Here is a 26758-nt window from a genome sequence, read left to right on the forward strand (position 1 = left end):
TATCAGTGAAAATTAGACTTTTACGACAATAAAAATGCGAATAAGAATGATAAAACCAGTCATTTCGTTAAACCATATTTCATTTTCAATTATTCTTTAAACACTAACAGTTAATAATTACCATTCACAGTAAAATGGAATTTACATAATAATAATAGTAGTAAATCAGTGAAAATCTACAGTAATAAAAGTTACTTTCCATCTACTCTCTACAGTACGAAATAAAATATATAAACGTACGTGAAGAAGCATTTTCTATCAACAACCCAATGCCAAAAAGCAAACGCTGCATTTTTAGATTTACAACGAAATGAATGCAGAATATATTTTGTCTAAGAATTTAGAATAAAATAAATAAACAAATAAATTATCTACAAGATCGATATAAAAATTCTTAAAAAATAATTTCAGGAGAGAAAAGAGCAATTATTACCAGTACAACATCTCTTTCTTTCAATGGACATAAAATAGAAAATGATGTTATTCAGTGTTCTCATGTCAAATTTACATGACAAAGAATGGTATTTTAAAAAAAAAAATTAACAACCACTAAACACACTAATCACAAAGACAATCTCTAAGATAGAAATCAATGAAAAACTATATGCACAAATATATATTTTATATGAGCACCAAATGAAATAATGAACAACATTTTCTTGAGAAAAATTAAAGAGAGAATTTGAACAATTTTATATGATGATATTGAAATAAAGTAAAACTGGCATTTGCAGTTTAACTGTAATAACATTGAAATGGTTGCTTTAAGAGACTTCATGGTTAAATGATGTAGCTTTTTAATGTTAACGATCATCAACACAGAATAACTTATTTCTCATAAAAATTAAAATGTACCGATTCGTGAAAGAGAACATGTGTATTTTTTAGTTGCAATGACTAAGTATCCAACTGTAAAATAGACGCATTATAATGGATTCATTAAAAATAGATATTTGCGTATTTATATATGGCAGAACAAAAATAATGTAATAGTTGCATTCTATTTATTTAAAAAATCCAAATATTCTGTTTACAAAAATAGTTTTTAAAAATGAGAAGATAAACACCCAAACACACAACACGACAAACATGTATACACACAAGGAAAAATTTGTAAAATAGATGCAAAGTAAAAATGGATGATTGTTGTTTGAAAGTAACATAAGTGCAATGTATGTTTCTACAGCGTTGCATAAAACTCGATGGATAAGCATGAGCATGACTCTAGGACAAGCTATCTTCCATGTAGTAAGTTACTAAGGTCCACTCCTCCGAACCCGAGGAGGTGCTAATTATCATTCAAATCTACGATACAATTGATATGAAATCATAAAATATACATTACATAAAAGCCACTGCTTTCAAATACTTTCAGCTGTAAAAATAATAACTTTTACTAACTCCAAACTTATCACGAATGGTTAAGGATCCATAGGGTAGCCATCAAAAGTTAGTGATCCCAAGACGTAGCATTAGTGCAACTCATCTTTATTTCTGAGATGTCATATTTCTCAGGTACAGAGTGAAAGTTTTAAATACATTACACAGTATTCCAGAACAGTATATACCATTTAACGTTAATATAATTGGAAGTGATATAGCTTCCCGGACACAACAAAATTTGATAAAATGAAAGTTTAGTTCATTTGTAAGTTAGGTATGATATTATTACATTGAAAATATTACACACAATATATAAAATGAAAAATACTATTCACATCAACTGTGATATCAGATTTTAATGAGGTACTAAAATTGTGAAATGTTTGGCAAACAGTATATTATTATTGTTAATAAAACAAATCGTCAGATCATTAGAAACTTAAAATAACTAAATACATTGAATTTTTATTACGTATAATTGAATCAACAAGTATTATTATATTGTTTAAATAGATAAATAAAATCTCTTGTTATACTTATGATTTGAATTTAGTTTTTCATAATGTGATTTCTAAGAGGATGTTCATGAGTTCTGACCAACTATCAACACATTAATTTCATTATTTATTTAAGTAAATTGCATCAAATTCTATGATACTATGATCATTTTTATGAGTGCATTTGTAAATCATAATAAAGTTTATCATATCCTCCCTTTTAATTAATATTGTTTTACAAGTTAGAACTAGCTAGTTTTCTTTAAAATGGTATGGAACGTGTCATAATATACTGCAAACATTTATTCACCTTAAGAAATTCTATGACCGTATAAGAGTAAGACCAGGCCTGAACTATTTAACATCTACAGCATAAGAGGTTAGAAGATATCGAAAATCATATACTCATTGATTATTGACTAGATACATTATGAGGACAATAATGGAGAAAGTACCACAAAGTGTAAGAAAAGTATTACTATAAGTACACATGGCTTTTAGTTAAATTAGGACAGATTTATTTTAGAATGATGGTACACCGTCAGTTTATAATAAGCTTTAGAAACAATTCGGATAGACCTTTAGCGTGAAGTGCTGTTCATACTCTAGAAGTGAATTATTAGTCGAGGTACTTGTAGCGTCTTGTTGGTTAGGGAACTTTTTGAACAATATTTGTGGACTAAGGTGTACAAGATAGTTTGATTGAAGTTGTTAGGATAACAGAACAGACATAACATTTTAATGTGTACCGATAAGAATTTTAAGCACCAGTTGAATTGATAGTTTTGGCTCTTAAAACCTTCTAAATTGTTTAGTCTATCCAGTTGTAAACTTTTTATGTAACGTTATTGTTACAATCTTTCAGAATAAAACAACAAAAGGGGCACGAAAACCTACTGATAATAAGCAGAAAGTTTCTCAAGACAACAAACGCATTACTTGCTACTTTCATGACGAAAAAATATGAGCTACGTGTAAAAAAAGCCGTAACGAGATTTAAGTTGGTCGAATTACATACATTTATATCAATATAACGGTAGTTTTTGAGCTCTAGCCTTAAATAACGAGTAATTAACACTCAGTATTGGTAACAGTTGTGATTGATAGATGTACAGGGCAACTCTGTCAAAAGCAGTTGGGAATTACCTAAAGTAAGAAATGAGATAGATATTTGACTTAAGTTAATCATTCATAAGCTGCACAATTCATCTTGGTTATTTTTATAAATGATATGCTTTTAAGGAATTAAATTTCAATAAGTTCAATTTTCCATTTTATATCAACCAGTCAAGATGTTCCTTACACCAACTAAACTTAAAATCTAATAGTACATATGATTTGGTGAGTTGCTTACGTAAAGTTTGATAAATCGTATATGTTCTAAAAATGAATGATCATTTTGAATTTACATAAATAACATTATCAGTTGTCGGTACATATTTGGCCAGAAATAAACGAAAAACACATTTCAAGTTGGATTGACAAACAAAACATGCATGTTAATTGAAGAACATATCTTAGTTAGGAAGTAGATCAATATGATAGTGCTGAGATGAAATGATAATTCAATTAATGTGTATGCAAAAAGAATCTTGTTCAATAAATAACAAAATATGTGTATGATGTGGTAGTGCATTTAATAAATAAGTGAAACAAATCAATAAGTTAAAAAAGATAATCTATAAAACACCACAATAACACGTTTTATGAGGAGAACTAACGCACACTCACACTGATTATATAAACAGATGAAACAACACAAATTAGTAGTATGTTTATTCATAGAAATGAGGTGTTTGAATTATCTCAATATATGCTTTAGAGATAAAATATGTTAGAATAAAACAGTTTTAAATAGGGAATGAGTAATCATGCTACTATACACCAAACCATATCAATAATAAAAACTGTAATAAAATAGGTAGATATACCCGGAACAATTTTCTTCCAGTACCGGTCTAGAATAAATATGATGGGAATATAAAAAAAATACTACATGAAACCTTTTATACTTGAATGTCGAAAAATTACATAACTTACCAAATGAACATGATTGGGGTTATATAACACTTCTTTAATTAAATCCATAACACATAGTATACAAAGTAAACATTAGGAATGTGTGTATTTTGTGTTTACAAGATAATTTTGTCAATAATCAAAATTATTTTGGTAAAACTATGTGAAGTGTTATACAAAGTGAGAGTATCGAAAAACAACAATAGAGAGGGGGAAATTAGTAGATATATGAGTTAACAGCGACACTTAGCAACATAATAAAGAAAAGAAGGAAAAAACAGAAACTGAACAAAAATTCTGAGTAAGAAAGAAAAAAGATGCAATTTTTCCTAATTTACCATCAAAATATTTTGCACAAAAATGATCAAGAACCTAGCTAATTTATTCCATAAACTGTTACTTAGGATCCTCCAGTTACTTAGTAATTATTGGATGAATCATTTTGAAAAGAAACTACATTATAAACGATAGCGTTATGCACATATTTTACGCCCCAGGATTTGAAATAGCAAATTCAACACTTATACAATAAATATTTGTAAATATTAAAGTTGAAATAACTCAACTTTACAGTTAAACATTTGTTTATTAGTAATAACCATTGAAAATTATATTCTGTTCACATTTACGGAGTTAATATAAGTATAAATACATAAGTTTTCGAGTAAATTCAGTGATTAGCATGGTATTTTGAGAAAGTGTTGAACAATCTGAATCACAAGTAGGTAAAAAGACGGTAAAATGTTTTAATTAATGAAACTTTGATAGTTACTTAGCCGCAAACATGAACATCTTTGTGGTGGCAAAGTAGATGGTGGAAATCATTAGTCTTATACCAAAAACCATACGCAAATATACGAATTTACTTGAAATTTTATCATCTTACTTAATTTCCATTTCTTTTAAAACTACATCTTACTCGTGGATAATAGTCTGAAAAAACCATTTTGCCTCTGATGCTTTATAGTGTGACGACTAGACTAAATTCTACTTCGCTTCAGGTAGTTAAACTAGATTCAAAGCCGAAATTCACATTCCCATATTCATAGGAGATAAAAATCCTCTGAGTTTAAACCACGTAAACTGACTAGTTTCAAATGATATTCTTTTTGAATGAATATCAGAAATGTCAATGATATAATAGCATAACAATTTGTGGAACCAATATAGCTAATTTTCTGAATGAAAGAGACTTTATGATGTAGTTTTACTAATAATTCAACATAACGCCAAGTTTAGATCTTTCATTATAATATAATATAATTGATTTAACATATGTAAAAAATGATAAGCTGATTAATTCAACATGTGAAAGAGAGCAAACTAGACATACACTACGTATATCACGAATACCTATCATTTTCATAATAGTAAGGATAGTAGATTTAGTTATTATGTAAATGTTACGACCAGAATTATAACACATTGATCATATTAACTATGAACGATTATCCGTAATTATCAACGTATCATTTGCATGATTTTTAACGTGTGAATACGCATCAATCTTATCAAATTTTTAATACGGTGTTTGATGTCTTTTACTTCTTATAACGAATTTATGTTCATTTTCAAATCTCTATCCGAACATTACGAAACAAAATATGTCTAACTATCTTGCCAAATGGAACTCTACTCTATTTGCATCTGATGTAAATCCTGAATATCGAACAAATTTATTTTATTTTCCAGATCATATTTCGTTGTATTCAAATGTTTAATTACAACCCAATAGATCATAGTTTGGGTGGCCATCACGAATCTGGAAGATCTGAAATTACAACTTTTGAGATGTCTTACAGTACGGTGAACAAACCATCAAATGTTTCTCAATACCCAGTTGTACCCCGATAAGATATTAGTCCGTGGTGAATACAAACTAGTAATCTAGCAGACGCCCATCAACCAAAAGTATATGAACTTTTCAGCAGTGATAATAAACGATGCTGATAAATAATATGGGTGTGGTTGGTTTTACCTTTTATGTGTGTAAAACCGAATGAATCTTGTAGCAAATCGTTGAGTTATGACGTTAAATACGATAACCACAACAAAAAAGATTTAAAGAAGCGAGAAAAAACAACACAGAAACAAAAAGTTAGGTGTAAGTAGTAAATCGCCATTAAAGCACTGAGATAATAATAGTAATCTCGTTATCATGTCGAAATGTATCACAACGGTAGACGGAACATTGGACAAAAAGGCAGTTGAAAAATTTAGATAAGAAAATGAATATGCATCACACAATACCACCAATAACAACATTAGCAAACGTGAATACAGCATTCATATAAAACTATCAGTTGAGTCTTACAAAAGCATATTTTATTGTAATGTGATTAACATATTTGTTAAATGCTATCACATCTATGCTGTTATATCATTTATTAATTGAATAGCTTTTCTTCAAATAACAATAACATACATAATTAAGTAAACAAATACTAAGAATGTTTACATAATGTCTATGAATAATAATTTTCATTAAGTATGAGTAATTATAATCACTAGCTTTTAAATAATATCAATAATAATTGGGAAGCGAAACATTGAAGGACAGTGTATTTCGATAAATTCTTCATAAAATAATACCTGGAAAATAGCAAATATCCCGTGACCGAAGTTAATTATGATAGTAGCCTGAAAGAATATGCTATCATAGTGTTGTCATTTAGTTTCGTTTCGATTCCCTAATCGTTGCTCTTAACTATCAGGAAGCCAACTGAAAGGATTTGTTTCTTAGTATTATTCAGAATATTAATAATTCGAAGTCCCAATTTTTCGCTGATTATTTATTATCCTTAGTTTAAAACAACCATCTAACTGGAATTAACATAGAATTCACGACAGAAACTAGTCATTATGATTAATACATTCTAGAAAATGTTTGCCTGAAAAACCATATTCATTTTTATACTTTGACATTAACTCCACCAATCTGCTAATAGCGTCTTGACTTACTGTACAGGCAAAGAATTGTTTGCTGATCAATCGAATTGAAAACAGTGATTGGAAAATGACGTATTAATTGCAAGTCTTAAGCTGAAAATATGAATCAAAGATGTCCATTCTGTTGAAATAAAATGTTTGTCACTATTTTCTGATTACTAGGAATTATTTAATCGGAACCAAATGATGAAAACCATCTGTAAACGTAAGTCAATTTATTCAGCGCTCTAGTTGGAAACATCTAGTTATGTTCAACACTCATTTACCATGAGACATTTAACATAAAGGTTGGTTAACCTTACTTAGGACATTTAAATGAATATTATATTGAATAAAATAGACAGTGAATTTATCGTGTACGAGACAGTAGTTCCGATCAACACATGTAGAAGTAATCAAATTACACCCACGGATTAAAACCCACAAATAAACATCCCAGTTGTTAAAAACTCAGTAGTAAAAACCAACAGGATAAATTCAGACAATACAATTAAACTTTTATTTATCATCTGTCTATCATCCTAAATTTGTATTTTGATTTTTTCTGTCCTAATTCATCTAAAGAAGCCCTATTAATTTTTCTTATTAGTCGAACAAAATAAGAATATCGATTTAATCACAAAGATAGAACAACAATAAAGCCAAATTTGCTTAGAAAAATTGGCCCATATTTTGAGCCATAGAAATAGCCTAAAACAATCTGTTTTCGAGAAAAAAGTAATTAATATCAGAAAATCAGAAGAAACCTTTGATGGTTAGCATTTGTATATGTACATTACGAAATCGAAAACAAAATGACTTACATGATCTCTTTTAAGGTAAACTAAGAATAATTTGCCATCACAGCCCAATCGATGAATTTGATCCCTGAAATTAGAAATAATCAGAATCACATTTAAGAAGCAAATGTTTACTTAACAACAATTAGCACGAATTCAGACGAAATGTACGAATATAAAGAATAAAGCTACTGATATTTGTAGAATTAAACGACCATTAACTATTAAAATTGCAAAGTAAATATAAATCAATTCGTTTCAATAACCATTTCCATGTTACAACCGCATAAATGGACTATCAAAGATCTGGGTGTATGAAGTGTGATGCGAACCTATCATCCAATGATTTTCGGACAGTAAGGAAACTCAAAAAATCCATCAAATCATGAAATTTACGTATCTTTACATATTTTACATATCTTTAGAAGCTATTGGTCGCTGGGATATAAACAGTAACTAATACATCCAATTAGTTAGTACTGAGAAAGAAATGCCGAGGCAAAAATTCATCCTCATCAATCTTTAATTCCAACCTTTGGAATAAATATTTAAGTCTTGAAAAATATTTATACAGTCGTTCTAGGAAAAATAAAATATAGAATACGTCACAAACAGAATCTAGCAGACTTTTCATATGGCATTACTACAAAACCATGTAATAGATAACTCGATAGGCAGTAAATTGATAACATGGTCGTAAAAATCATTCAGGTAATGCACTGAGTGGAAGAAGTCAAAGACTACTTTGTTATTCGCCTTGGTTTTAAAATAATTCGTGAATGTGAGTATAACCCAAAGATTAATGGTTGAAAATGTCTATCCCATCTAAATATAGTAAAAGCGAACAGAGAATATAAGGAAAAGAGACTTAGTTTAAAATAGTTTCGGAAATTATTCATCATGAAAAACCTATTGCGTCTACGTTCAACTGCATAATTTTTAAATGATGTTTAAATAGACTTGCATTTCAATTACAGGTAGCCCCAGAGGGGCTTCAGCCGGTCCGAAGCCCAGATAAACGAGCAGGGTTGGGCATGGGGTTAGCGACCCCATCCCGTAGAAAACTAACTCGCTAAAATAAATTATTCAAACCACTTAAACTCTGCCCTGGGAGTCAGAAAGTCTTCATTTAGAAGAACTATGACGCCTCATGATGAAAGCCGAGTTCCTTCGGAAGTCACGATACTGATGCCCCTCTTGACAACCACAGCAATCAATTACTTAGGTACATGGAATGCTCGTACAATTTGGGAGACCGAAAGAATCTTCCAAATTGCTGCAGAAATGAGGAGATACAACCTAGAGGTGCTTGGAATCAGTGAAACACATTGGATGCAAAGTGGACAACAACGACTAGCTTCAGGGAAGCTTCTGTTATACTCTGGCCATGAAGAAGAAAATGCACCACATACACAAGCAGTTGCATTGAGACTATCCAAACAAGCACGAAATGCACTTATAGGATGGGAATCTCATGGACCAAGAATCATCGAAGCCTCCTTCAAAACAAAGAAAGAGGGAATTTCAATGAACATCATCCAATGCTATGCGAATACCAACGACTACAATGAAGATGTTAAAGATTAATTATACGATAGGCTGCAGTCAATCGTCGAGAAGTGCCCAACAAAGGACTTGACCATTCTGATGGGAGATTTCAATGCCAAGGTTGGAATGGACAACACCGGATATGAAGACATCATGAGACGACATGAAATAAGATAAAGGAACAAAAATGGTGAGAGATTTGCAAACCTATTTGCCTTAAAAAAAGTGGTCATAAGCGGCACTATATTCCCACACAAACGCATACACAAAAACACATGGACTTCACCGGATCACACTACGCAGAACCAAATCGACCATATCTGCATCAACAAAAAGTTCAGGAAGACGATGGAGGATGCCAGAACCATGTGAGGAGCTGATATAGCATCAGATCATCAATTGTTGGTCGCCAAGATGAAGTTGAAGCTCAAGAAGCACCGGATAACTGGGCAGACAACATCACAAAAGCTTAATACGCCTTTCTTCGGGATACTGACAAACTCAACAAATTCAAGATACTCTTCAGCAATAGGTTCTAGGCCTTTCATGATCTACTCAATGGAGAAGGAACTAGTATGGATAGCAACTGGAAAGGGATAAAAGAGGCAATAACTTCAAAATGTTATGAGGTTCTGGGCCACAAGAAGCACCACAAGGAATGGATCACTGTTGATACACTAGATAGGATTCAAGAAAGAAAGAACAAGAAGACAGCGATCAACACCAGCCGAACAAGAGCAGAGAAAGCCAAGGCACAAACTGAATACACAAAAGTAAACAAGCAGGTGGAGAGGAGCAATAGAACCGACAAACGTAAATATGTGGAGGATTTAGCAATGATGACAGAAAAGGCTGCAAGTGAAGGAAACATAATACAATTGTATGACACAACAAAGAAACTCGCTGGAAATTATCGTAAACCAGAACGACCAGTGAAAACTAAGGAAGGCAAAGTAATTACCAACATCGAAGAACAGCGATGGAAGTGGATAGGACACACATTGAGGCAGAACCCAAGTGCCTCACAAGGCATGAAATCCTCAAGGCCAAAGGAAAAGAGGAAGACCAAAGAACACATTACGCCGAGAAATGGAGACAGACATGAGAAGAATGAGCGAAAATTGCTTAGAACTGGAAAGGAAGGTCCAGGACAGAGTGCGCTGGAGTATGCTGGTCGGCGGCCTATGCTTCATTGTGAGTAAAAGGCGAAAATAAGTAAGGAAGGAAGGAAGTAAAGTAAAGTAAAGTAAAGTAATTAAGTAAGTAATCATACACAACATACCTTTTTACTTTTGATAAATGCTTTTTGAATAATTAGAACTCACCATGTATATTCTGCATTTCTTTGTCGCCCCACAAAAGTCACTACACCTGTACTAGTTATACCCAAGTAGAAAGTAGCCCCTTCAGGTAAATTTACAGGTTTAGAGCTCAATGTGACTGAGTTTCGCTTCTCATCAGTAGCTTTGACTTCAGTTTGCGGCGAATTATTTTCAGTTGTCGAGGTTGAAATAGGTAAATAAACCTTTTGCATGGGCTTAAAAGTTGGAGGTTAAAGAGAAGTATTGTATTAAATAATAATCCAGTTTTAAAACTACATCCTAACAACCTAATCAATTGTTAATTGTAACTTTCATACATAAAAACAATGAACTCACAAGACACGAGTTGAAAGCCTAAAAGATCACATTACTCACTTTTCATTGGCAAGAAAAATTTGAATGCAAGCTTTTAGATAAAATGTGTCGATTCACATTAGTACATCAAAAAACACATAACAAGTAAGTGATGTGAGTAATTTATAGTCACATAAAACTTTAAAAACTTAAATGAGTTTGTTTTCAAGCCCATATGTGTATGTTTCATGAATTATCGGAAAACAACTCCTTGATTTGAATAAACAAGATAATCTATGACAGTAATGTAATTTGAACAAGACAACAGTAACCTCCAGTTCCAAATCGAGTATCTACAAACCACAAGTCCTTTTCTTGTCCTAGCCACGGTAACTCAGAAATCAATTGTTGTAGTAGAGATTTACTAGTAAATTCACCATGAGTGATCAAAACAAACTTGAATAAATAGATGCACAAAGACCTGAAAACTGGGTAAACATCGTGTGCTAAACGAGCTATTGATCAGTGTGACAAAATATTACCTTTAATCAAAATAAAATGAGATAATTCCATAAGGAGCTCGGATGTCAAAAAAAGATATTCAAACTCACATAAACATAATCAAGATAATTGTAATTCATCAAAATGTAAAATACAATGACAATCTCTCAGAGGATAGTTAAGTATTAAATGCTAGTAAACATAATTATTGAGTCCAAAATTCACATTAATTTCAAACGATAACATCTACATTGCAACAACAAGTGAATAAAGACTCAATCTAATATCCTTATCACTTTCATAACTCCACAACAGTGTGTGAAAACTGGAAAACAAAACAACAACAACAACAACTACTACTACTACTAACTCAAATATTTATCTTCAAAATATTTTTTTAAAGTAATCAATTTTCAGTTGTTCTGACGATTAGTTTATCCCTACACTGTTAATTAAAGCAAAGGTACACATGAAGGTACAAATGAAACATATTCAGGTAGTTTTTAAAGACAAGGCTTATTCAGACGGATTGACAATAGCTACGTAAAGTAGTATCTGCTCGTATTCGAGTTTATAAAACATACTAGTTATATTTGCCCTAATGTTGGTACGTACATACTTTAAACTGAATTATTTCACTTATTATACTCATTATTATCATTATTTCAAAGCGATTTTAGACTTGATACTAAAAAGTATCCCACCATTGTAATAAAATGTAATTTATATCATAAATTAAAAACATAACCACTGATGTCAAAATAAACTTGTTTACAAACATAGTTCAAACAAACATTGATAAAAAAAAATTTAGTTAGGGAATAAAAATTCCATAAATACCGTAGCTGGTACAGGATCGATCCCATACGTCGGCAACTGCGATGCATGTCGGAGAAGTTCAGTTTCTGCGTCAACCGCATTAAGACCACTGAAAGTAAAAGGAAATTGGGATCACTTCAAAATGTTACAACACATGATTCAGCAGCATCAGTATTAAAAAGACAAACTCAAATTTCTTCAACAGATCAAAAGGTGATAAAAATCATTATGATTCTAACACAGCAAATGTAGAGAAAATACTGTAAAAGTAAGCTTCACTCTAATGTTACTCATATATTTAGTAGACGGTTTAAAAAACAATCCGTCTCAAATTCAAAGAACAGTGAAAACAAAAGAAATGTGAAGGAGTTAACTTTTCAAACCGAAGACTTTATAACAATGTCGATTTACAACTACACTTTGACAGAATTTCATGACATGGCGAATGATTTTGAGAAACCGCTGATAAGCCTTCAGTGCGAAATATTATTTTCGGTGACCAGTAAGCATTTATCATCGTAATTTTAAAATTCGTAATTGAATTTAGGATAATTTCTTTGAGAATGCAACTAGAAATTTTACTCACAAACTGCTGCGTTAAAAACTGAGACAAGGATTTCTATTGGTGTTCATGAATTTTAGATTGTTACTCAAACTAATCCTTTGATTAGGTTGTGTTAAAATTACGCTAATCAATGTTAATTCCCATGGGATCGATGATGCAACTAATTATTACTTCCACAAGTTAAACCCACACTTAATACAAGGTATCTAGAGTACGGTCACAAATGCTAGTAATCGGTTTGATTGGTTAATAAAAGCTTTTTTAATCTCAGTATTTGACTATTCACCATAACAACATTTCTATAGACATTTGGACAGCTCACTGGATAGACAGACATAATCTTAATGTTATAAAAACATTGGAAAGTCTTGTACGTATGTGAACCGCACATAAACAATAATCGAATTTTACGTACAATAAAGCTGATTCGTTTTCTGTATAATCTAGTCACATTCAGTCAATTCTTACGAGTGACTAAGGTAGATCGTCACGTGATTAGTAAAATTGATTCTCTAGAATATGATAAAGGCATAAATTAAGAAATTGGAATTGCTATTTATTTAAGATAAGCTTACTAAAGCTTTTTAGGTTGACTAAGTTGACCAAATAAAAGATATTTCTTACAAGTGTTCGAGTTAATTGAGATTGGGATTAGATCAACATGTTTTTAGAGAACTCACAAGAATGTTATTTACATCTTTAGGTCAAATGCAATAAAATGATCATGCAATGATGTGTGTGACATGACACGAAATATCTAAATCCGAAGTCTCATTAGGTTACAGAATATCCATCGGTTGATTGTGTTTATATACTTTTAATATAACTAGGTAATGGGGGAAATAATTACGTAACATATTGCCAACAGCAAATCTTGTGTATACACGAGAATTCTAAAGAAATACTGTGAGAATCCTTCCACCTTACATGTTCGGCATCTACGTGGCTAATACTGTTGAAACCGAATTAGTTTTCAATTCTTTCAAAATATCTTGATCCGTCGAAACATAGGATTAGTCATATTTAAATTTTTCAGTACACTGATAAGACTGACTTGTCCAGAGAAGTAAAACTTACTTCTTCCACATGAAAAATACGTTTCATACGAGGGTTGGTCAAGGATATCTCCCATCTAAACCGATCCGGAAGATAGTGAAGGTTCATTAAGAAGCTTTGAAGACTTATTTCATACGTGTAACAAACGTGGTCTCTAAGATCCGAAAGAAACAGATGATGTTTGGATCTGTTTTTTTACTACTGTTTCAAGTGTATCACTTACCACTATACGTGTTCGTTGGCTAAACCCTTCATCTAAAAACCTAGAGGCGAGGGAGTCCCGACTTTTATTTATAATCCTAGGAATTACTTCATCTTTCACACCAGTTATATTTACCTTTACTACTACTAAGCTCCTTTTTTAGGAATGATTCTCTCAGGTTTATCGAAGCTTCATAACGATAAGTGGTGAAAGTGGCACATTAATTTACTTAGCTAACAGATTGAAAAAACACCAAAATATATAAGTGTGCAAAATATCCAATGTTTTAAAACGAATGTCCCACGAGCTGTTTACTGTAGATTAAATTGATTAATTAAAGGAAACAAGTCATGTGCTTAAACATCATGCATGACAAGGAAATCAGACGTTGCTGGTTGTTTAAAGTGTGCTAGTCGTGAGACAGATATGCTAGGATTTAAGAATAAATAGTATGCGATAACCATTCTGATTTGTAGCTTATATGACAGTCTCGAAGGATTAGCTAATACGAAGTTGGACGTCTGGTTGGAAAATTTCTAAAAACTTAAATCAGTATACACCATTAATAGTGATATATATAAAACGGATTGATACGAAAGTCTTTTACTAAGTGAGATCAAATGACCGGATATGTATACGTACGACTTTATAATGATCATATGAGTAACGGTCAGATGACAAATAAGTTAGGACTAAAGGATTTGACTTTAAATTATGTAGAATACAGTACAAAATTTAGATTAGGCAGTATACACCAAATACTTATCGAAATCAACATTCACATTTGTTCCAAACCTTAGTACCCGTGTAAGTTGACTTTCAGATGTATGCTACTGAAAAATGCACAGTGAAATGGAAACAACACACTTTAACCACAACAGCATATACCCATATATTCTTGAAATGGAATTTGAAAACTACTGGGGTATTTTATTTAAAAGGTCTGCTTTATAACTTCTTTTTGCTAGTACTCGAACATAAGAGGAAATACACAAACTTTCTACAAATATGTTTGTATAATAAAATTTGTTTGGACTGTTTCTACCTATTTTAATTAGTACTGTTGTACCTTGTTTTTATAACTTGATAGAATGATCACACTTTGTCGAAGTTCATATATTGATACCCTTTGTTTTTGGGATGGTTTTTTTGTTGCATTTTCAATAAAAATAACAATCACACGATTGTATAATTATCAGTTTTTTCCACACTTCCATGACAGCTATATGATCACAATAGGAAATGATATCATCGGTTCAAAATAAACTCCGTGAGTTCAGAGTAATCTAATAACATTATGGATCAGTTGGTAAAAGTAATGTACGGTGAACTAATTAGAACTCACTTTCAAAACGCTTTTATTTCACTCAGTTCAATGATTAGAATTAAATGAAGCTGCTAACTCTAGAACTATTATAATGATATTTTTCGTGTGAAGATAACAAACACTATAATCAAAACAAATCCTTAAGCTTATTATTCACTGGGATAGTTTATTAAATTTTAGCAGTTTATTCTTTGAAGTTGATACGCTATACTTCTACTCATAATCGACTACTTCCAAATAAGGAACCACAAAAGTCATTGAAGACGTAGGATATATATTGAACTACGTTCTGTTACAGTAACTCTAGTTTGCATACCTAGACCTAACCCTTGAAACTACTAAAATTGTAAGCTGAAGAGATTTAAATTCGAATGAAACCTCTGTTCCATGATTTACGGACGAATACAGTACTAAATAATGCACTTGAAGTTAACAAGGAATCATAGATCAGATAATACTAGAATATAGCACACTTGTGGGTCTTCGAAAGAATGGGAACAACATTTTGACAAACGTAGACACCAAAACTACTGAAAAAAGTATATCGAGACTAAAAATGTTCCAATAATGTAATAAATTTATTAATGTTTCCAGATCTGAAAAATCCATGTATCACAAATGGGACAACTATCAAAGCACTGATCTATTGCTAGCTCCTTCCGAATTACTAAATGTCAAGAGCATACATATTTCATTGACCATATTCCTTCATTTTCTGACAAAAACACCGTAATACCTCGGGATTTATATAAAAAGAACCGATATATGTGAAGACTGGGTAAATTACACGCTCTCACAAAGTTACATGGTAAGTGGAAAATGTAAATGTGAGCGCCTAAGTATGAGGGAATAAATCATCGGAAGAGGCCAGTGCTATTATATGACTTTCTGGATTAGTTACGCATGTATATATGAAAGAGTTGTGCACACTATTATTAGGATCTTCTCTATACAATCTCTGACGAAATGTTACTTTTCTCTATTTACATAGTGGGCCAGTTAAGTGCCTAGGAAGTATATACTAATAAGGTACATACAGACAGTTATTTACAGTATTTCAATCCAGCTCAATTCCACTATACCTCCAACTTTAAGAATCTAAAATAAACATCAAATCTAGTTTTGAACATACGTTGATAAGAGTATCATTGTTTTATTAAAATTTTACACAGTACTCAGACTATTATTCTAAACTTTGTAATGATACATATGTTTTATACAGTACTACATCTGAAACCTTTGTCAATAAATTGATTTCTAAAGTCTAACTACGTACACACTTTAAAGGAAGAAAAAGATCTCTTTCCCGTCATTTACACTAGCAGATGTTATCCAAAACGAAGATGTATAAAAAGTAAATTACCGAAGCTTTTGGTATTCTTTCATTATTTGCGCTTCAACCTCCGGCGTTTGATTGAATATTATTTTCAGTTTACGCAGCATGTCACAGCATGCAGTATAATTTAATGTCTCTCCTTGTATACACTGATCACAATTGTTACTGTTGGATATATTTGTAAATTCAGTAGACTCGACACTATCCAACCGTGAATCATGTAAAGGTGGTGTACAGTGATTAACATTACCATTTGGTGTTTCTACATGTTCTGACGGCGCATCACCGACTTCAGCTAAAAGAAATGTGATTAATCAGGAAAATAAATACTTTTAATAGGATCAAGTGGATAAAATGTAAAAATGATATTGTTTATGATAAAATGTAATTGCTGACATTACTTGAAGTACAACTCCTACTGAGATTGTGTTACTTGAACACAGAAAGTACACAATAATAATACAAATAGAAAAATGTTTAATTTGGAGCAGAATTCCCATCCATAATCATAGCTCGTAGGTTTCAATTTTTATAACAAACGGGCATACAACTAGATAACTGAAATAAGTGTGGTATCAAGTTAAGAACGACATCTTACACCAAAAACAGGTCAAACACAAATCTGAATTCTGTTAAAATTGTATGAATATGTACCACGTCACTACACCAAAAACGTGGTAAACATTCCCCAAAAGGAACCAGTTAACAATTTAGCGAAAATCTTCAACTCCAGTAGATATCACTGTGCAAAAAAAACATCCATAGGGACTAATAGGCATTCAAGGAGGATTACATATCTAATTCCCCCTCAAAGGTAGCAGATGTTCTGAAATTGTGACTGATATATCAAATAGGTAATTTCTGATCGATATCTAGATGTCACGGAGCTTACTATTCCATAGTAAAATGTTGACGAGAAAGTGAATCAAGAGGTCAGAAGGACATATACGTTTATTATTTATTCAGTTGAATATTTATTCTTAATCCTTCGTACATTTTATTTTTAGCATGGATTTTCTACGCTTCAGTATTTATTATACAAGTTAACAAAATAACTTGAAACTAACATTTGTAAGTCTCAGCTTCAATTTTCGAAGCGTCTGACGACTGAAAAAATTAATCCGTAAATGTTTACGGCTTCGTGTACCAAACACTAGTCACAACCAAAGTAGCTATCTAAAATGCTGGCTACCTAGACAGAGCAAGGTAATAAGATTAGATTCGAATCGATAGATCAAATGTCCAAACTATCACATCTTAAGTCAGTAGTTTGTTAAAATAACATGCAGTCACATATTGGTATCATCACCAAGATTCGACTTGATCAGTTTAAGAAAACTGAGCATTGGTTAGATTGCTTATAAAAATGATGTCATATTCTTAATATCTCAATGAGTAGAAAACGAATTTTTGAATGTTTCATGATTAAGTGTAAGCCACCTCTTCAAGGAATATAAGTAAATAAACAAATTAAATTAACAGATTCGATTGTGTCGATTGTAACTTCTTTTTTATTGGAGTCATCACGTGAAATCTTGACTTGAGCCAAAACAGCATCTAAGTTACCCGCAAAAGCTACCTAATAATCCTATAAATTTTGAAAAAATTCAAGCTAAATCGGCAGGATTGATGTATACCATTTATAAAAACCATCAAGTCGACATTAAAAATATCGAAGTAATTCGAAAAGGCTTTTTCAAGTACAAGGTGATCAGTCAAAGCTTTCTATATACTACTAAATAATACTTCCCTCAACAGAGAATAAGATCTTATTATTCATTCAAGTTGGGCCATTTACCCCAGCTACCATATCTAATTAAATTCACATCTGATGCTACTATCACAAATACGAATTCAACTAAATCTTATGTCACTAAATATCACATATTCCACACTCATTAACAAATAGACATAGATATCACGCAAAAACCACCTCGAAAGGAGTGACATGACATTGGCTTAATCAATCATGTTTTTTTATTACACTAAATGTCTATGCTTTGTTCCTTTTTACTATTTAAACCTGTTTTGATTTAATTTGTTTATTCATTTGTTCTCTTAAGAAGTGGTTAACACTGAGTTATGCAACGTTAGTAAACGTATTTTCTACTCCATGAGGTATCAAGAACATATTATCTTTACCATACAATCACATAGTTACTGTAGAAATATGATGCTTCTAGATCATTGGATTGATTCAGTTCTTGACATCTGAAGCCTCAAACTCACATGGTACCTTAACTTGTATGGAATGGACATTGAAAGCTGCAAACCATATTTACTATCATAATCAAGAAAACCTAATTTGTTGACGTGGAAACAGTATTGATCGAATGTAATTTGATGTAATATCAAATACAAAAAAAGTGACCATCACTTCATTAAAACTTTCTGTATATAAGAAAATATGAGGACAAATTGACTGAGTTACTTTGACAAGGATTGAGTGCTTTTGACATTTTCAATGTGCTTGCAATAGGTGAAGTATGTGGAATTGTAAGGTAAATGAAAGATTAGTATTGTTTTAAAACTAAATGTCAATAAAGAAACTGTCTTATTATTGAACAAAAAGCTGATTTTGACGTTGTTGATCGTGGATTTGATTTCATATGGTTTCGAATACGCTAGGATAAAACGTTGGAAACCTACTTTTTACATAAAATCGGTTACATCGACATTTTACTTAGAAGTAATTGGTGTACTTCACATAAAATGCTTATCGACTAAGAAATAATAATAAACTGTACCTAGTGAAGTCATCATCTCAATAATCGCTCTTTTCACAAAACGTTTTTATGGGACCCTACAGTGAACAATCCTGTAGGTTCATGACAGATTTCACTATCTACCACAGATATTTACGTAATTTTTATTTCGATTCTTAAGGTTTAAAAAACGTGTGTTTAGGAAACCAACACGACAGTAATTTTTTAACTGATTAATAGTAAAAATATGAAATAACTATGATAATTAACTACAGTGTTACAATACACTGTGTATGAGCAAATTTGTGTGAACTTAGGACTTGTACAGCGAAAATGATGTGATCTAAATCCTGATTGTTCAAATACAGACAATAAGTTGCCCTAAACGTTCTCATCACTTCTCGATCTTGGTGGTTGAATTAATAATATATAAAAGACGAATATCGACAACATGGTGAAAATACATTTAAAGCTTAATTTCATTTGATCCAGTTACCATAAATTTTGGAGTTAAGGAAGTTTAGTTCCTATACATGTTGAACTAATAGTATAAAGGTGATATGGTTGTCACGGGATACAAATCAGTTTTCCTATAATTGTCCCACATTAGAGGATTGAAAAATAAAGTACGAGAAATTTAAAGGAACAGAAAGACTTAGTGATTACAACTGAGAAAACAGCAATCACAAATTCGAATCAACTAAAAACCTATGAGCTGAATTACAGTCTAGAATCCTTATAAATAGCGGCCAAAGTATGTCTGTGAAAAACGTACTTTTTGTCTAAGCGTATTATTTATTTACCCAAGCACATGACTCCTGGCACAACCAGGCATAAAACTGCGCCCCCAAAATAAACCTATAATATTGTGGAAAACTGAAGGGGGTAATATAACCAATCGATAAATCAATAAAAACAGTGCATAATATGAGGTAAATTTCTGTTAATGCAAAGAGCAAAAAATTATTACAATTATGAAAAAATATAATGGAAAAATACAGAATTATCAATGCTGGCTTTTGTTATCAGCCACATCTGATAACACCTCAAGGCGTTAACTTGTACAACCCTGAGAATTTTAATAAGACATTCATCATGAATCAAAAGATTCCGGCCTTATACAGCTGTTTTTGTACCACAAGGCAGCGTCATAAGCCGACCCCTTCTCCACTATTCTCAGTCTTAGAGTTGGTAAATGATAGATAATATGCAACTTGCCAGGACGATATTCGTAAAACAACAAAACCACCGAATTCAGTGATTCATTACCAATGTTAACAGTCAGACGAGAATCACTGCATCCTAAGAGACGTCCCTGGACCTCAGGATTACTAATGCACTGTTGTCACCATATATGAGCAATTTTTCAGAGGCAACTAAATTAGACTAAACACTAAAGAAACAAAGTTACAAGCCGAAGTCTACTTCAACTGTTTTCCAATTTTTATATTTAAGTACTTTCGAGTTATACGGGATGATATGCAAGGGAAAGTGAATTACTGTGCCTAGCTTTTTAACGAATGGATTTCATCACTATTATTATTACGCCTCTTTTAGCAGCTAAATAAAACAATATAAAATTTACACTTCAAGTTGGTTTTTCGATACAATAACTAATCACTAAGTAAAACCGTATTAATCAGGAGGGATCTTAGGTTGACATATATATCATGTCATAAACATTACTATATCATAATTTTTTTTAGTACTTTTCAGTTAAAACATTAAAGTATGGTATTTATACATTACCCATGACTATAAAGTGAACGTGTTAACCTAAAATATTTTGTACAGGTTATGAAGTTTCATTTTACCCTGATGACATATTGAAGAACTTGTGAACTAATCAATTTATTGTCTTTTATAGCAAAAAATATGCTAATTGAGTCTATTATTAACTGCTTGTAGGCATACAAACTAATACGATTGTTCTTTCGATGAAACTCTAGGTATGATAATGGTCTGTATAAATTGTTAGAAATAGAATTCTATGTCATAATCTCATTTGCTAGAGTTCTGTTTACAGTAGAGGCAAAATAAAAGTGAGAGGTACAAATAAAAATGACGAAAAAACATGAATAAAATAGATCTGAACGAACGTTTAGAGTGTTCATTCAAAAGTGTTGTCTTATAGTGGGACCTAGTTTGATAAATGAACTCTAATATTTCTTAGAGAGTAAAGGGGAGTAAATTTATAGAATAATGGAACATTAGGAAAGGATGATAGACATCATTATTCTACTGAAATAAAAAATTATTAACATAAACATTTTTCAATCTGAAACTTTAGATAACGAATTAATGGTGTTACGCAGCTAATTCTACTTAGTGCCCATAAATTCGGAGCTAACGTTTATGACAAGCATTCTGAAGTGAAAAATTGTAAGGACTAAAGCGTGAATCGAGCACATTCTTAGTCTTCCACAAACAATACGTATAGAAACAGTCACTGAATCGTAAAAAAATGAGGCTCATTATAAGAAAAACGAAATTCCAAGATTACAGTATCTTCTGTATAATGGAATGATTGAATAGCATACATTCTATGATTTAATACAGCGCGTTAACCATACACAAGTTTACACACCATCTGAGTCTCTTGATAGAGATTAAGATGGACTTTCAACAGCGACACATCGGTTGATAATCGAGTACTTTAACTACTAAAACTTTAAGACAAGCTTCATTTATAGAAATCTGTTGAAAACGATCTTGAAACATATTCTGACTTGTGCATATATATAACAATATGTCTCTTACCTTGTGCGACCAGTGCTCCAAGTTTTCCAACTATAGATGGAGGACACAAAAGACGACCCTGAGTCAAATCCCGACGTATTTGGAGATATACCAAGTACCTGTCAAAATAAATGAAAGTTCGAAGGCGATACAAACTGAAAGAGCAAACTAAGTTACAAAAATCACATCTTCCTTTAGATTGTCTACAATACATACACTTGGTCAGTTTCATGACAAAACCGAAATAAAAATAAGTGAAAATATAATAAGAGTTTTCTAAAATGATGTTTTAAACAGCAATTATGTTAAGAATATACAGAAGCCAATTATCCAAACTCTTTTTGTTATCACACTAAATTCAATAAAACAGCTGAGAATTTATAAGTGGGAAGTTCCTTAGAGAAAAATTGCCATATTAGAGTCATTAATAATACGTCAAAGTAACTTTTTTAACGACCCTAACCATAATTTCAACTAGTCATACTAAGCAATTCAAAAATTGACGGCATTTGTCTTAAATAAATCCATATTCTATGTATACGGAAACCCTGGAAATCATCTTCAATAAGTATACCCAAAATGAAGAGAATTTACAAAACTATAACGTTGTCGATAAACTTGTGTGTTGTTGGTATGTGAGTGACTAACATCTTAATGTCAGCTTAGTGCAAATACCGCAAGGCTAAAAAAGCTGCTCGAATTCGACTGCGTAAAACCTTAGTTGGGTATTTATTTTTGCCTTTTATAAGTAAGCATTATTACTGAAGTAATTAATTACCTCTGATAACATTCTCCGGCTGCAATATCTAAAGTGTATGTTACGATGACATATGTAAACGAAAAAGTCAGTAATAAAGCCTCCTGAAAAGTTGAATTTGTTACGATTTCTGTATACGGAAGTATCTGAACCAATCTAAAGTCCAGTATTGAATTTATGTATAACTACAGCAGAAAAGCTTGTTTGATGAAAATGGATAATATGAATTATCTTAAATAATCCTGAACGGAACAAAATATTTGACTTACCGAAATACCGTGTATATTAGCGTTGGACTATCAATGCCTCAAGGTAGAGGCCAAAGTACATGAACAAAACAAGTAATAACAGATCAATGTGAGACGTTACACTGCATCATCACAGCCTCTCTCAGAGGACTTCGGAAAAATTACTTGAACCACTTTAGACGGTATGAATTTCTAGACCTGGCAACCGTCATACAGTAGAAAGTATAAGTACAATCCAGACTACTGCGCTAGACCTTCAGTTCCAAAGTGTTCATCCACAAGATTGGTAAAAAGATTAAACTTTGTGTAGATATTTCATAGGATGTTCGATGACATTTATAATCTGTAATTCATTCTAAAGCTACAACTAAATATCCAAATCCTCATTATAAAATACTTCAAACAATAAGATTGTCATCGAAACAAAAAAGTAAGAACTGTATACAACAAAACAGGAAATACCTGGAAATACTTTGTGCTAAATCGTTGACAGGATCCGGTGGATAATGTTTCACACGGAAGTTCACCACGAAAGACTTACAATCTACAAAATATAGATGTTATCGAATTACCACGTACCTTTGAGCTGTTTGTAAACGCTTTTGTCTAACTCTAACCATTGCTAAAAGATTTACTGAGAAGAAATAAAATTTACCCGTATATTTTCTTTGTCGGTATATCTCAAACCGAAATAGTCACATTCAACTAGGTCACCTACGGACTCACACACTTTTTTAAAAAGTAGTGAACCACTGTCAGCTTTCTAAAACGTCACTAGTTAAAATGTAATGACAAACCTTTATTGTAAACTCCATAGGAGTTTGAGTATCATCTAGTAACCTGACTTTACAGTGGATCGAATCATCAGTTGTAGTGTCGGAATTTGGAATTTTTTCACTGGCTCTGTTTTCAGAGTCATCTGTTCTACGTTTCTTAGGAGACTCTTTATTTTTATTCTTTCTTGATTTCATTTACAGACTTATCAACGATAAAACAAACAGAACACTAACAGCGCGCCAACCGAAATCCCGCTCATGAACGTGTGCCTTACACATCAGATTAAACAAGTAAGGACAACAACTCTCAGGTTTTAAATAAGCAGTTTGTGTTCTTTGAATATTTTTTATTTAAAATTTCTGACTTCATGCGGTCACAAAATGCTTGAATCAGTTGAAATCTTCAAATAGCATTATCAATTATGTGTTATGAAAATGGCTGCTAAATCAATCACACATTTAGTTGCCCGTAGATCTGACTCCTATTTAGATCGCATGGATGTTTGTTATCGCCTATTCTCGTACATCATCGTCGACTTAAATCGCGTTAGTCAATAACGGAATTAAATAAGTCGAATAACGAGAATTGATTTGTGAATATATATATATATATATTGTTTGTGAAGCAAATGAAACAAAGCAAAGCAAAAAAACACGCTGGGAAGCCAACCCCATTTTAGTCAAGCGTTACTCAATATTTATAGTCAGACAAAATAAAGCTACAGACATGTGATCAATGGGATAAGAAGGGCACACACATATACGCTCATATAAAAACAGTCAAGACTGATAAGCGTGTAGTGACTCACATTTATCACGAGAACACGACTGGTTTAATAAAAACAATTATTTTTATAACCAACTGTACCAGTGTTTGTTTTAAAGTGCTTTTGTTTGACTGTGCTAATGACAGCTATATTGTGCTTCCATCCTTATACTCACACTTTGATTGTAACTTCGCGCGAATTCGGTTACGTTCTGTAACCAAGCTTGTATTCTGGCACGATCTCTGTATCCTTTCGATACCACGAGATCGCCAGCGAATATATCTCGACTTGGTCCATTAACTGCCTTCTAATATTTTGCTTCTCGGGGATTTTGTGGATTTATTTGGTTACGTTCAACCTACGCCTTCTGATTTACTTGGCACGTGTTTCTTGGTAGCAGTGTTCATAGTTAGTCTCGACTCGATCCCACGCTACAAGCGAATAATTGACAAGGTCAAAATATGACTCAAGTAGAATGAATAGATTGGAATGTCGGAATTGTGTTTTTATACGAATTTGTAGGCCCACTGAAAAGTCGCTGTGCCCTAGCCAAATCGTCCGTCAGTTGGGTCACTGAATATTGAACAATTCACCGATCCCCGGCAAGGTTAAGCGCGACAAACGCGCGTCAGTTAACGTTACACAATGGACTGGCCAATGGGGTGGTTTTTACGAACGATGGGTAGCAAACTTTGGCTGCCTTTCAAGCATCACTGCAGATCGCAGACATCAGTTCCAATCTGGACTTTTCCGTCGTCTGACCACACGTTTAAGAATCACTCGCTTCCGAACGACCGCCTACAACTCACACGCAAACAGGTTGGCAAAACACTTTCACCGACGACTAAAAGCTTCACTATCAGCTGCAAACATTTCACAGTGGACCGACGCTCTTCCACTCGTCTTACTAGGCATTCGCGATGCAGTGAAAGCTGACATTGGATATATAGCAGCTCAACTCGTTGATGGAACGACACTCCGACTTACAGGAGAATTCAGGGATCCTTCATCTTCCACAAAGAACATGGATCTAACCTCCTACACGAACAGGCGCACAAACACAATGCGTTCAGTTAAACCTGTTTCCACTCGACCTCAATCAACCGACGTCTTCATTCAATCAGTCTTACGATATAGTACACACGTTTTCGTTTGTCGAGACTCACATCGACGATTTCTCGAATCAGAATACGAAGAACCTTTCAAAGATCTTCAACGCGAATCCAAGTACCGTATAGTCGATATGAACGGAGTCAACGATAGAATCAGCATCGGTCGACTCAAAGCTGCGTATTTAGAAGGAAATCCTATTCACGTCGAATTTCCTTCGATACAATCGATCGACACGTCTCCTACACTTATAATACCTCGTTCGACAGCCAACACACATGATGATACTTCGGCTGTATCAGAATATAAACTTAAAACAATGCACTTTGGAAGAAGAGTAAGAATTCCAGGACATTTAAACAGCTATTGCACGTAAGATACCAGTCGACATTTCATATCATCTCGATTTTCCTTTGTACCACATGTAGTCAAAAAAACTAACTTTGATATGCTTATTGACTTATATTTTTATTCCCAAAATTAACACAAAAATGCATTTTGTAAAAATTCGTTTTACGTTATTATGTGTGCATGAGTTTATTTTCCTTTATTTCGCCCGCTTTGTGTTTTTACGCATGTACGAGTGTATTTCAACGTGCACTTACATATCTGTTTTTTCTTTCCCAGGACGGCTGGAAAAGACGAAAAAGAACGACGAAGTTTACGATGAACCGAAATTTGATTGTACTTTTTCTTGCCTTACTATATTGTATTTCATGGTCCTTTATACTTGGGAAAGACGACCAGATGCTGATAAGCATAGCAAGCTGTCGGAAAAGTGTTTACCAACGACAAACTCGTTGGGTTTAAACTTCTGGCTGGTCACGTCTTATGGTCATCACTACCCCACTAGGGGAGGAATGATCCCAAAAATAAATAGCCCTGTAAGTCTTCGATGTTGGATGCTGATCACATTAGTTTTAAAGGACTCATCTAGCTGAAGGCGCTCGGTCATGCATCCGCACTAGATCACGAGTGGGAACGCCGTGCTCAAATCTACTGTAATCACTAAACAGATTAGATCAGACGATCCCCGATATATTGATTGTTTATCAAATA

General features: G+C 32.6%; 2 protein-coding genes across 3 annotated transcripts in view; one reads left to right on the plus strand and one right to left on the minus strand.

Moving 5' to 3' along the window:
* FRMD3_3 (FERM domain-containing protein 3) overlaps positions 1-24104 on the minus strand; it is a gene marked incomplete at its 3' end in the record, with an annotated part of 40799 nt that extends 16695 nt beyond the window's left edge. The window contains exons 1-11 of one of the 2 annotated variants that reach the window (XM_051215824.1): positions 23844-24104; positions 23702-23809; positions 23626-23668; positions 23509-23590; positions 22063-22160; positions 16625-16892; positions 12133-12220; positions 10501-10712; positions 7652-7715; positions 3812-3838; positions 241-332 (exon numbers count right to left, since the gene is read on the minus strand). In XM_051215824.1, the coding sequence (XP_051066358.1) occupies positions 241-332; positions 3812-3838; positions 7652-7715; positions 10501-10712; positions 12133-12220; positions 16625-16892; positions 22063-22160; positions 23509-23590; positions 23626-23668; positions 23702-23809; positions 23844-24017 (1256 nt within the window). In that variant the 5' untranslated portion in view covers positions 24018-24104. Of the gene's footprint in view, positions 1-240; positions 333-3811; positions 3839-7651; positions 7716-10500; positions 10713-12132; positions 12221-16624; positions 16893-22062; positions 22161-23508; positions 23591-23625; positions 23669-23701 lie in introns of both variants that reach the window. The other variant, XM_051215823.1, reaches the window with a different exon arrangement.
* A 153-nt stretch (positions 24105-24257) lies between these two features.
* MS3_00007533 (uncharacterized protein) lies at positions 24258-26075 on the plus strand (the record flags this gene model as incomplete). Its single annotated transcript, XM_012943294.3, has 2 exons — positions 24258-24368; positions 25197-26075. The coding sequence occupies 2 exons, from the start codon at positions 24258-24260 to the stop codon at positions 26073-26075; spliced, it is 990 nt and encodes a 329-aa protein (XP_012798748.3).
* Between the last annotated feature and the right edge of the window lie 683 nt (positions 26076-26758).

The sequence above is a fragment of the Schistosoma haematobium genome, chromosome 4 (genome assembly GCF_000699445.3).
Source record: "Schistosoma haematobium chromosome 4, whole genome shotgun sequence".
Classification (NCBI taxonomy): Eukaryota; Metazoa; Platyhelminthes; class Trematoda; order Strigeidida; family Schistosomatidae; genus Schistosoma; species Schistosoma haematobium.